Genomic DNA, 13466 nt, shown 5'->3' on the forward strand with positions numbered 1-13466 from the left:
GCCATAAAGCATACAAAATGCCTATCTTTTTAAACCCTTCCAGCAGGTTACTTTACCTATAATAGTTAGAAAGGAATTCATGTCTTCAAAAAATGCAAATTTTTCCATATTTGAAGGATAACCCATGTCAATAAATGAGTTACTCTGATAATTAGCAGGACTAGGGCAAATCATAATAACCTTCCATTTTTATCTTGCATTTACAAAGGAAATTTTTTTGTATTCTGTTATTCCAAAGCGGCTCAGGCTTCTTTTCTTCTTCCTTGACTGTCCGATGATTTCTGGGTGTTTGGGTTTGAGCTCTCACACCTTGCAGCCTCGGCGTGCGGCCCAAGGCGGTTGCATTTCCCACTAGGAATGTGAGGAGCCTGGAGGTAGAAGGGCTTCAGGAAACACTAGGAAACCACAATACAGCCTGTGAGTCTTTCCCTACAAATAACCTTTTGAAACCAGATCCATAAATTACAGTTTATTATCCAAAAATGTTAAGGGGAGTCTTTTGTTAAATGTTAACAAAAGAGCGACTATCTTTATTTCCTTAAAATGCAGACCTTGAGGGGGAAACAAAACACGTTTGAACTCCCAAATCTTTTTGCAAGTACTTAACTCATTTGGAGATAAATATCACTTGGTGTCCTTGTTTTCTAACAAATGGCCTTTTCCATTGTTTCCATTAATTTCACCCTTATTCGTTTTTAAAAGAAAACAAGGCCCTTATCCACATCCAATCAGCAAAACAGAGACGTCAGATTTAGCATATAAAACCAGTAATTACATACTGTATTAATTTACGAAAATTTTTTGTTGTCAGTTTTCAAGAAGTCTTCTTTTGATTAACTGTAAACATGAATGGTTTACACCTCACATTAGAAGCCATTAATTAGCATGACGAAGTCAACTGCAAGATACACAGATAATTTCAGTTATTTAATCACTAATCACCTTTGCTAAACAGTAGTATACTTTCAATATCCTTCGGTAGAATATCGATCTGCTACTAAATTATCTCCAGCTCAGTAAGAAATAGATCTTAGCGTCGTGTTCTTTTCCTTGCTTCAGATTTACATTATCCTTTTTTGGTAAACATTTTAAAAAAGCTTTAAGGTTCCTTAATCCCAAAATCCCTAGACATTATTAGCCATTTTTTTGTAATCAGTAAAGAGTATTTGAAGTACAATTCTGGAGTTCGCTTTGCCCGTTTAACAGTAATAATAGTTTAAAAAAACATTTAAAAAAATTATACGCTTAAGGCAATGGAAGTCATCAAAGAAATATGCAGAGGTGGCTTCAGCACATAATGGGCTTGCGTATTAACAAAAAAGCAGCTCGAACCTCTATCGCAATATACAACCCTCCAATAAATTACACAACACTTGCATAAGCTGCAGAAATAACGCAGGACAAGACTTACACAGATGCCAATCCGCAGCATTTATACACATGCACATGGCAAGAGACAGAAACCAAACACTATCATTCAACTCGGGCAGTAGCGCGATCCCGAGTTTGCCCAGCGTGAGAGTGCTCTCTGCGTGTGTCTGTATGCGCGCGTGAGAGGGAGACCCATCCTCTGGGCATTTCTCCTCTTTGGGCAGTTTTGCTTCATTTGTTTCCTATTTCTGCTACATAGAAACAAACTTCCATCCCAGCCCCAGCCAGCGCCGCTGAATAGAGCCTGTGCTGCGGCTCCGTGTGCGTCAGATCCCTCCGCGGAGCCGGCCCCTGCCCCCTCCCTCCCGCGATCGGCCTCCACAGAGAAAGCGCCTTCCAGCCAACCAGCAGCTCCAGCTCCGACATCTTCTCTAACTGGAAATAAATAAATAAATCGGACCCTCTGCCGGGGAGGAGGGGGGCCGGGGTCGCGCCACGCCGGGTGTGGGAACGTCGGAGGTGAGAGGCCCGAGGCACTCCTTTTTCTGCGCCGGGGGCGGGGGCGCGGGCTGAGGACGGGGCCGCGAAGGCGGCGGACTCTTTTCTGCGGCGGAGGGATCCGCGGCGGACGCGACGGCGGCGTCTGTAGCCGCTGCCTGAGAGTTGTTGTTTCCTCCTCCTCCTCCGCCTCCGCCGCCGTTGGTTGAATGGTGGAGCCGAGGCTCGGCTCGTGAACACACAGTGACAGCTATAGGGCCGGCGGCGGCACCATCCCCGCTCCCCTTCGGCGGCGGGGCGCCCCGCCAGCGGCCCTGAAGTGACCCATAAACATGTCTTGTGAGAGGAAAGGCCTCTCGGAGCTGCGATCGGGTAAGTCGGGGGGCTCCCGGGCCGCTGGCACCGGGTGATTCCGCCCGCGGGCCCCCCGCCCCCGCCGGCCGCCCCGCCGCTCAGCCCGTGTGTCCCCGTCCCTCTCTCCCGCGCAGAGCTCTACTTCCTCATCGCTCGGTTCCTGGAAGATGGACCCTGTCAGCAGGCGGCTCAGGTACGGCGGCGCGCGGCGCGGGCTGGGCCGGCGCTCGCCTCTCGCGGGCGTGGGGGAGGGCGGCGGCGGCGGCGCGGGGCCGCGGCCCGGGGCGCGGGGCTGAGCTCGCCCCGCTTTGTTGTTGCAGGTGCTGATCCGCGAGGTGGCCGAGAAGGAGGTAAGGGCGGTGGCGGCCCGGCGCGCCCGGGCGCCGCGCGGCCGTTTCTGGGCCGCTGCGCCGCCGCCGCCGCCGCCGGCGCCGGGGCGCGGGGCTCGGGGTCCCCGGCGGGGCGCGGGGCGGGCGGGGGAGGGGAGCGGGCGGGCGGGCGGGGGCCGGGGGCCGGGCTCACGGGGCGCCCTCTCCCCGCAGCTGCTGCCCCGGCGCACCGACTGGACCGGGAAGGAGCATCCCCGGACCTACCAGAATCTGGTGAGGCATTCACGGCGCGGAGCAAAGAAACTTTTCCCCGAGTCGAATAAAAATTGAATTTCCCGCAATTTTTTACCGAGACAAAAACTTGGCCCTAGAACGTGAGAGCTCCAAAGGCCTCGGGGAGGGCTTGGGGGCCCGCGCGGGGGTTCCGGGGGGCAGTGGCTGGGGGGGCCCGCACCCCGGGGCCGCAGGGGCTGCAGACAATTTATTTCGGATATTTTGTTAATGTGCTAGAAATAAAGATACGTCATGAGTGTTGTGCAGTGCAAGGCCGGAGGAGGAGGGGCCGGCGCGCGCCCTCGAGGAGCGGCGGGCGCGCGCGCGGCGACGGCGGGCGGAGGGAGACGCGCTCGCTCGCTCGCTCGCCCGCACGCGCGGCCGGCTCGGCTTTCTCCCGCCCCACACAATAGCTGGGGACGAACCGCTCCGAAGGGGCATTAGCATTTCACGGGCCGCGGTTCCGGGGCAGGACGTTCATATTTGCCCCGCTCGCCTTTCTTCACGATTCCCTCTCTCACACAGCTCAGAGCTAGGTGTTCGTTGCAGGGATTCCGGTGCTAGGTGATGGTTGGGGTAGCGGCGCATCGTGCCCCAGTCTAGCGCCTGCCGCAGGGGAAAAGCCTCAAACGTCCCCTAATCCAGGAGTTTCCCCCGGGCCACAGAAATGTGAATTCTTGTCTGATGGATTTTGGAAAACCATTATTGGAACCCATTGAAGAGTTGATTTTCATCCTTGAGTATTTGCCGGGGGATGGAACTTAGGCAGTAAAAGTTTTCCTGTTTTATACGGTGGTATGTATGCGTAGCTTGAAAGATAGCGGTTTCTTGATTTTTGTGTGGGTTTTCGGTGTGAGTATCTCGGTGGTCGCTAAAAGCGGGCTTTCAAGAGTGGACCTATGTCACTAGATTTCCGGAATGGAAAAAATAGGATGCATAGTGGGGCTAGATTTGCAACAACAACAAAAAAATTCTCAACTGGTTTAAGTTGTTTGTATGAATTTGCGTGTTGGGTAGTTACTGCAGCCACACCAGGGGAAAACCAGGCCTTTTGGAATCTGCCATGTATTGATTTTCTGTAACACATTTGCAACTGCTGTTTTAAGGCAGTTAAAACTACCAGGGTAATTTTGGCCATCAGGGCTTCTGAAATGATTTAAGAACTTTCAGCTGAAATGTCTTCTCTCAGGTGGATTTGAGTAAGCATTTGGGGGTGGGGGGGATCTACTTAGGATTACATATAGGTTGTTGATGAGTACTCACAACTGTTACAATAAACGAGGATACACGTAGGTCTAGTAGATTATAATGGAGATGGGCCATTGTATTCATTTTCACACTTCATTAGTATTCATGTAGTGAGGGAGGATAGGTCCATCCAATACTTAACCGAAAGTGAATGAATGGAATTTGAAGCCAATTGCAATTTCTGAAATGATCTTAGGACTAAATATTTGACAAGATTTTAGTCTTCCTATCTGAAAAACTGATCTTAGAAAACATAGCCTTAAAACTCTGCAGTCCCTGGTCACATGAGTAACTGTTCTCCTAGACTCTTGATGTTTTCTTGTTTTCTTTTTAAAGCCTGACCAAATTATGGGAATACCTAATTCTTGTTGGAATATACTTGTTTTTGCCAGTAAAAAATAGGGATATCAACTTTGATTTTTGTTTTTTTGGGGGAGTTGGTTCTCTCAAATATGAAGTTATTTTATACCTTTATTGTCTTTATTAGACTTAAGATGCAGTAAAGAATGGCTTTATCTGCATTAAGGTATCAAAATTACCTACTTTCCTAGAACTGGGCTTTTTTTTGTTTGTAATGTTTTACCTTTTTACCAGAGTAGTCAAGTTGGTATACTCAAGAGAGTTAAGAATTCTTAATAGGCTTTACAATTCTTTGATTCATTTTCTGTTCCATCAGCATATTTGCTGTGTCTGCTTAGATAGAGGCACTTGATGTGCTTTCATGTCCAAACTATATTTTGTTTGTTAGTGTTTGGTTTAATGCTATTTGGTTGTTTTATTGAGATTCAAACATTCTGGAACATAAGCTGTTTAATTACAGTTTTGCTTAATAGGTCTTGAAATTCTATGTCTACATAATCAGGCAATAAGCCTCTTCTAGAGTATTCTGTAATGTCCTACTTTAATCAGTGACTCAAAGTTTTGTTCAGTATTTGGCAGGAGTGTGATTTCAGTCTTGTCTATTTAACTGAAAGGGATTCTCTTTTGTTACATATACTGATAAATTAAGCAATATTTTAAAATGGAAATTCATAGGGCAGATAAAAATTTTTAGAAAGCCTTAAAGTACTGGTGAGTTTAAAAGTGGGCATCAGGCAGCCTTTGTAGTCAGATTGCAGATATTATAACAGTGACTGACCAAGCACGAAAGTGGAATTTTAAGTAGTTTTAGAAGTTTACGTATTTAAAGGATTAATCACATTAATATATTTAAATGTGATTTGACAAAAAATATGCTTATAATTTGAGGGCTATTTCTTCCTTAGACATTGTCAAAACATGACTCATCAACTTAAGATGTAAGACATCATTACCAAAGTAAATGGAATTTAGTAGGAAGTGAATTTTTGGCTCTAGGGCATATTTTTGCCAGATTTTATATGTTTTAAGAATGCTTATTTTAAAGCAATGGTCTTTTTTTTTTTTAAAGGTTTTTATCAAGATTCTTAATTTCTCTGTGGTGCCAACCTTGGCAAACTTTATAAACTTGCAGGGGGAAAAATATCTCAATTTTTTAGTTCTTTCTCAGTTTGAATAGTGAAACTAGTTACCTTACTAAAACCTGGCTTTCTAGTTATAACCTTGATGGTGAGTGCGTATTTATGCGAGCTGTAGGCAAAATATTTTAGCATTTTTACCAGGTGTGGGGCATTTCAGTTACACTTCTTATAAGACATTTTATTTTGGAGTTATATTCATTTTTTGCTCCTCTTAAAATGATATAGTTTAAATTTTTAATATATATGTAGTAGTAGTATTCTTAAATCTATCCCACTTACTAGAAATCTTACTATTGAAGTAAAATAGTTGTATCAGGAGATGTGGGTTATAGTCAGCCTTGCAGAAAGTTAGCTTGCCTGCCCTTGAGCAAGTCATAGAATATTTCTGGGCTGCAGTTTATGTCATTCATAAAATAAGAATTCTCCTAATTTGAAAATTTGTTATTTTTAACTGAAGTTAGTAGCAATACAATGTCTCCAGGAGCACAACTTTACCTGATTCTTGGCATTTAAACTTCGAAAATAAACTTAAAACTAGAGAGGCATCTTTCTGCACATAAGAAAATTCCCATTGTAAAGGTAGTTTTTTGAGATACTATCCACATTGTACAATGCTTTTTTTTGTGTGTAACTAATTAGTGTAGTTTTCAATGTGGCTTACCCATAAATTTTCATACATTATTGATGGTATCAAATTCAGGACATGTAGTTAAATATTAAGTCCAGGAATTAGATTCATATCTGTGTCTTAGGCATATATTTATATAAATTACGTGTATTAGTTTTTATACCTATAAATAGGTATAATAGGATATAAACTTTAGGAAAATAATTTTAATTTTTTTGAACCAGTGATTGCCATTCTACATAAAAGATTTTTGGTACTTTTAAGACTTGTATCATTTTTGTTTTATTTTTATGGTGAAGTAAATGTGTGTGGTATGTTTGGTATTTCTTTTTAAAATAGAGTCTGAAATTGTAAGCTTTTCTTTGGTAGTGTCTAAAATAGGATTTTAAAATCCTGCAACCATTGGTGTAGTGGTTCTGAGGTGGGTTGCTAACCAAGCGACCAGCAGTTTGAATCCACCAACTGCTCCGAGGGAAAAAGATGGGGCTTCCTATGCTTGTCTGGAGGAACAGTTTTGGAAACTCAAGGAGGCAGTTCTACCCTGTCTTATAGGAGGCAAAATGGACTCAATGGAGTTAGTTTGCTTTTTGATTTATAATAAGTAATTATTAGATAGGTAAGTTTTCTGGTGATACTTAACTACTGTTTCATAAACTTTGAAGCATTTACCTCCTGAAGTTTGAAGCATTTATCTCCCGAAAGATTTTTAATACTCTTGAATAATTACAAAGTGCTATTAATATAGAGGGAAGTTGGAGTCTCTGTAATTATGTATAGACCGGAGGTCTTTTATATGATTCCTATAAGACAGAAAATTACTCATCTTTCAGGGAAACCTGTTTCCAAATCTGTAAAAAGGATTAATATTGGCTCATTCTTGGTGAAGTTCTGTGAGTAGCAACTAGTGGCGCATATCAAATATTACATAAGGGTTTGGATTTACTATTGTCAGAACTTTAGTTGTGGTAATAAAGGTTGTTTCTTACAGCCTGGTAAAGTTATATTTAAGGATTTTATGCTTTGAACCCATTTTTATTTTAGAAGTAGTATGTGCATAATTTCCTTGGCATATCACTTTAAAGATTGAAGAATGAAATAAGTATAAAAAGAATAAAGAATAATAAGTAGCAAAAGTAATTCATTTTTAAGACATTGTAGGAATAGCTGGCTATTGTGATGCTATGACTTAAAAACCTGATTAAGTGGGTATGGAACTACTCTAAAATGACTAGAAGGGTACATGAAGCTTTTTTCTTTTGGTAGTGATCAGGTGGCATTTTGGAATAAGTGCAAGGAGTTTAGCTGTTGTTTCTGACTCCTGTACAGAGATTTGTACATTTCAGAACCATTACAATATTTTTTCTCGAACATTATTTTTTGCAGGGAAGTTGTTTTGTTTAATGTCTTCAGTCTGTCTAAAGACACATGATCAAAAAAGGGCTTTTGTTGTTTAGTGATAGGTTAAATTAATCTATGCATGCCAAGTTTTTAATCCATTCAGAATTTATTAGTGTTTATTTTTATCTGTATGCCCCCCTTTTCTTGTCTACTGTAGTTAATCCCTTTCCTGAATTTTGTGGTTATCTACCGCTTTACTACACAATTGAATCTTCAAAACTTACTTGGAAAACTAACAGATTTAGTTTCATTCTTATGAGTAGTTTCCTTATAAATTTCAGAATTAATAGAAAAAATGTCTTAATACTAGGTAAGCAAAGTGGCCTATAATTAGTTAATAGGAAAAGTGCTGCGTAGAACCATTAGTTATTATTTTAATGTACTTTTTTAATTGACTGCAGCAAATTTAGGTGTGAGTGTATTTGAAAAAAATTTCTCAGCTGATTTTTAAAAAGTACATATTTTATTTGCTTTTGTAATTATATCTAAAAGTGATCAAGGCTATTACATAATAAAAGTACAGCTAAAATTTTTAGAAATGCAGTTTGAAGTACGTAAAGATTTTGTTTTCATTAGTTTTTTAGAGCCATTGTTAGTAAAAATGAAAATAGTAAATTACTTGGGAAGTGAATATGTACTGGATGATTGGACTGTAGAGTGTAACTTTTTTTGAAAGACTGGAGAAACGATAAAACCCCCCTTTTTATGGAATTTGAGCATACCAAGGGTATTGGAAAAACAAAACAATTATGATTGCCATAATTGTGTAAGTGGGAGAATCTTCAATCACTACAGAGCAGGTTGTCATCAGTCAAGAATCAGGACTGCCTTTAGTTAATTTTCTCAGAAGCTTGGGCTCATGAAAAGGGGTGATTGATAACACAAAGGATTGAAGGAAAAGTTTTGAATTAAGAAAATTTAGGTTACAACACATTCTAATGGAACTAGTGCTTTAAGTTACAACTCTTATTAAACTATAAGAGGAACGATATCTGTGGTATAAGTTCTAGGGTGTAGTCTCCAAAACCTTTCTGTGAAAAAGGTGGCTGAATGGGTGGTAGCAATCCGCTGCAGAGGAAGTGTATAGAATCCAGATTGGCCTCTGGTTAGTCTGGTGTATAATCCACTTGGTCTATGTCATAGACTTGAGAAAAGACACATAACCTGTGTAGGCAGAGTTTATGGAATAAATGCTAGAAAAACTGGGGGTCATTTGACTGGTTTAATTTTTTGGAGAGGTGGAGATCCTAAATTTAAGGACAATTTAGTGAAACATGCTTTATCTGAAATGACTTTGCTGCCGTTGTATGTATGGTATTAATCGCTTTAAGCACTGAGCTTAAAACTGGAACAGCATAAAAGTGAAACTAATATTTCTCTAGATATTTTAACTTTAAAAAATAAACTTTAAGGTTTATATATTTCTAAATTAATAGGACAATAGATCCATAGATTAAAGTTTAAACAATGTTTTAAAGAGTAATAATTACTCTTGTGGAAATTTGTTTAGCAAATATGGCTTTAAAATACAACTTTAAATATATTAAAATGTTAACGTTTGTATCTTTGGTGCACTTTGAAATAATTTTATAGTAAAAATTAATATAAAAGCGTCTACTTTTCTGTTCATAGTAACCTTCTTTCTAAATTTTCTTTTAGTAAAATATAGTGATGAATAAAATTTGGAAGAATAGTGTTGCAGTTTTTTCAAATGACTTTATTTAATTTCGCATTTACCGATATCAGATAATGTAGATAGTGTCAGATAATACAAATATCTGAATGAATTCTTAATGGTTGGCGTAATTCTTAAGACATCTTTCAGACATGTTTATTCAAGTTAATTCTAAGAGTAAACTACCAATATTAATTTTGATAATATGCTTCTGTATTAAGTTGATTAAAATTTCTATTTATAAGCTTCATAAAAGTCATCACAGATTTGATTTGAAAAGTGCCATCAAACCAGTGTAACAGTAATAGGAAATTTGAAGCCTGAGAAGGAAACAAATATAATAAAAACAATAGTAAACTTAGACCCGGAGACCTGAGTTTGGACATCCTTTTTTCCGACATTCTAACTTGTGTAACATGGGACAAACTGAAAACTTTGCTCTACAATTTTCGTTACCAGTGAAATAGGGATAATATGCATGTCTGTTTGCTTGTAAAGATTGGCTAAGTTGAGTGAACAGTTGGCACATAGTGAGTCTATTTCTATGTGAGGAAGCTATAACAGTAAAAAAGAACATTTAAATTCTACTCTTGGAATTGATGAGTTGGTTACTTTTTGGTTTTCATGGCCGTAAATGAACTACCGTATATACTTTTGTATTAGCTGAGTTTTTCAGCACATTTTAATGCAGTTTTTATGGTAAAAATAGGTGCCTCGGCTGATATTCGGGTCAGCTTATACTCAAGTATATACAGTATTTAATTTTTTAAAGTTTTTGATTTCCCCCCATTTTGACTATTGACCATAGTGACATGGCTTAATATTTTGAACAATTATGTTTAGAAAAAGGCAGTAGGAAAGATAGTTTATTTTATACATATTTGATGTTTACTATGTTTGTACAGTATCACTAGTTGCTCAGTGGTGTAAGGGCTTGTCTGGAAACTGAAAGGTTGGTGGTCCTAGCTTAGCAGGGGCTCCATAGGAAAAGAAACCTTTCATCTTCCCTTGCAAAGATTATTGCCTAGGAAACCCCTCTCCTGTTGGGTTGCTGCGAGTTGGAATTAGCTGATGGCACACAAGAGCAACAGTGACTCCTGTGAAAGAAACATGGTCCCTTTTCTAGAGCAGTGGTTTTCAACCTTCCTAATGCCGCAACCCTTTATGTTCATGTTGTGGTGACCCCCCCCCCCCACACACAATTATTTTCATTGCTACTTCATAACTGTACTTTTGCTACTGTTTTGAATCTGGCAACCCCTGTGAAAGGGTCATTTGACCCCCAAAGGGGTTGCGACCCACAGGTTGAGAGCCGCTGTTCTATAGCTTATGGTGAAATATACATTCAATCATTATCCATATGAAAATCAAAACTTGTGAGTAACTTAGAAAAGTTACAAAGAATACAACTAAGTTTCTGTAGAAAACAGGAATACTTCTTCCAGAAAGTTACAGTGGGGAATAGATCTAGAAACCCTGGTTGTTAGCAATGATCAAACACTTGGATACTAGCCAAAAAATTGGGGATTTGAACCCACTAGTTGTTCTTTGGAGAAATTTGTAGTAGTCTGTTCCTTAAAGATTACAGTTTTGGAAACTCTGGGACATGTCCAATCGCTCTGCCATGTCCTTAGAGGTTGGACTATTTTGTTTTTAACTGTTTTATTAGGGGCTCATACAACTCTCATCACAATCCATACATACATCAATTGTGTAAAGCACATTTGTACATGTGTTGCTTTTATCATTCTCAAAACATTTGCTCTCCACCTAAGCCTCTGGCATCAGCTTCTCATTTTTCCCCTCCCTCCCGGTTCCCCCCTTCCCTCATGAAACCTTGATAATTTATAAATTATTATTTTGTCATATTTTGCCCTGTCTGACGTCTCCCCTTACCCACTCTTCTGTTGTCTGTCCCCCAGGGAGAAGGTCACATGTAGATCCTTGTGATCGGGTTCCCCCTTTCCAGCTCACCCTCCCTCCACTCTTCCAGTGTCACCGCTCATACTACTGGTCCTGAAGGGATCATCCACCCTGGATTCCCTGTTTCCAGTTCCTATCTGTACCAGTTTCCATCCTCTGGTCTAGCCAGATTTGTAAGGTAGAATTGGGATCATGATATTGGGGGCGGGGATGGGGGAAGAAGCATTTAGGAACTAGAGGAAAGTTGTATGTTTCATCGTTGCTATACTGCTTCCTAACTTGCTTGTCTCCTCTCTCAAACCCTTCTGTAAGGGGGTGTCCAGTGGTCTGCAAATGGGCTTTGGATCTCCACTCCGCACTTCCCCCCTCATTCACTATGATAAGATTTTTTTTGTTCTGATGATGCCTGATACCTGATCCCTTCAACACCTCATGATCACACAGGCTGGTGTGCTTCTTCCACGTGGGCTTTGCTGCTTCTCAGCTAGATGGCCACTTGTTTACCTTCAAGGCTTTAAAGACCCCAGATGCTATCTCTTTTGATAGCTGGGCACCATCAGCTTTCTTCGCCACATTCGTATCATGGAGGTGAGCACACAATAATGATTTTTTGTTCTTTGATGCCTGATAACTGATCCCTTCGGCACCTCGTGATCACACAGGCTGGTGTGCTTCTTCCATGTAGGCTTTGTTGCTTCTGAGCTAGATGGCCACTTGTTTATTGTCAAGCCTATAAGACCCCAGACACTATATCTTTTGATAGCCGGCCACCATCAGCTTTCTTCACCACATTTGCTTATTAACCCGCTTTGTCTTCAGCGGTTGTATCGGGAAGGTGAGGATCATAGAATGCCAATTTAATAGAAGAAAGTATTCTTGCAACGAGGGAGTACTTGAGTGGAGGCCCAATGTCCTTCTGCTAAGAAGTTGGAATAACTTTGACAGAAATGGGTTTTGACCATGTTAAAATTTTGGCTATATCCAAAGGTAAAGAGGAGCCTCTGAAATGTTTTAAGTTAAGGAGGTTTTGTCAGATAAGTGTTTTGGGAAAGAGAAAAAATGTATAGATGTGGGCAAGTAGGACTTTATTATGAAGATGATTTGAACTTGAGTTCTTACTGTGGAAATGGATTAATTTGAGGATAGGAAGGAAAGTTCAGTTGGACTTTGCTTGTTTGTTGGAGTTTGGCAGTGTTAAAAACAAAACTCCCAGGCTTCTGGCTTTTCAGACTCAATAGAGCCTGGAAAATTAGGGGGATGGTGGCATGACAATTATGAGTTGAGGCTTGTACATACTGGGTTTTAGATGGCTTTCAGATGCTGATGAGACATCTGTTAAAGTACATTTGATACGCAAGTCTAGAGAGTAGATAAAATTTGTGGGTTATTGATAACATGAATATAGAGAAGATTGTCCAAGGAGAGTATAGAGTGAGTTTGAAGAGAAAAGGTTATAAATTTGAACCCTGGGACTAGGAACCTTAATGGCTGGGTCAGCAGTTCTCAACCTGTGGGTCGCAACCCCTTTGGGGGTCAAACGACCCTTTCATAGGACTCACCTGATTCATAACAGTAGCAAAATTACAGTTATGAAGTAGCAATGCAAATAATTTTATGGTTGGGGGAGGGTCACCATAACATGAGAAACTATATTAAAGGGTTGCGGCATGAGGAAAGTTGAGAACCACTGGGCTAGGTAGAAGAGGATAATCCTATAAGGAAAAAGGTAGAGATTCCTGTGGAGAAAAGCCAGGGAGTGTCTGAGAAGTCAAGAAGAAGAGAAGGTGGTTGGCAAAGGAGAGAAAAGTACTCACCAGGTTTGAAGATAATTGACACATGAAGATAATCGACTTTTAAAATGCTTACTGGACTTATTAATATTTAAGACTTCGCTAAGATCTGTAATACATGGACTTAGAAAGGTGGAGACTAGATTGCAGTAGTTTGAGGAGAGAGGAAGGTAAATGAACTGAGCCTAAGGACTATTCTTTAAGAGACTTATTTCTGAAGAGAAATAAAGGGAAGGTGGTAGCTGTAGGATTTAGGAGGAGGAGCTGAAGAGTTTGACAAGATTTTATATTTTTCCTACGGTGGAAACAAAAATGTTTAAATGTAGGTTGTTAGACGAGAAATGTTAGTTGTAAGGGAAATGCAGATTTCTGGGGAGAAAGTAGTATTCAAACGATAGATAGTCTTGTAAACAAGGAACTATTTTAATGAGATAGAATAGGTACAGCTGTTAGTATGTGGGTTTATAGGTTTGATGGGCA

At 40.4% G+C, this 13466-nt stretch overlaps 1 protein-coding gene across 4 annotated transcripts in view; it reads left to right on the forward strand.

Moving 5' to 3' along the window:
* The first annotated feature begins 1983 nt into the window (after nt 1-1983).
* PHIP (PHIP subunit of CUL4-Ring ligase complex) overlaps nt 1984-13466 on the forward strand; it is a 121135-nt gene continuing 109652 nt past the window's right edge. For 2 of the 4 annotated variants that reach the window (XM_075554861.1, XM_075554862.1), the window contains exons 1-4: nt 1984-2241; nt 2358-2416; nt 2544-2573; nt 2766-2825. In XM_075554861.1, the coding sequence (XP_075410976.1) occupies nt 2202-2241; nt 2358-2416; nt 2544-2573; nt 2766-2825 (189 nt within the window). In that variant the 5' untranslated portion in view covers nt 1984-2201. Of the gene's footprint in view, nt 2242-2357; nt 2417-2543; nt 2574-2765; nt 2826-3302; nt 3621-13466 lie in introns of those variants that run through there. The other 2 variants (XM_075554860.1, XM_075554863.1) reach the window with 2 other exon arrangements.

Source organism: Tenrec ecaudatus, chromosome 7 (assembly GCF_050624435.1).
Source record: "Tenrec ecaudatus isolate mTenEca1 chromosome 7, mTenEca1.hap1, whole genome shotgun sequence".
In the NCBI taxonomy this organism is placed as follows: Eukaryota; Metazoa; Chordata; class Mammalia; order Afrosoricida; family Tenrecidae; genus Tenrec; species Tenrec ecaudatus.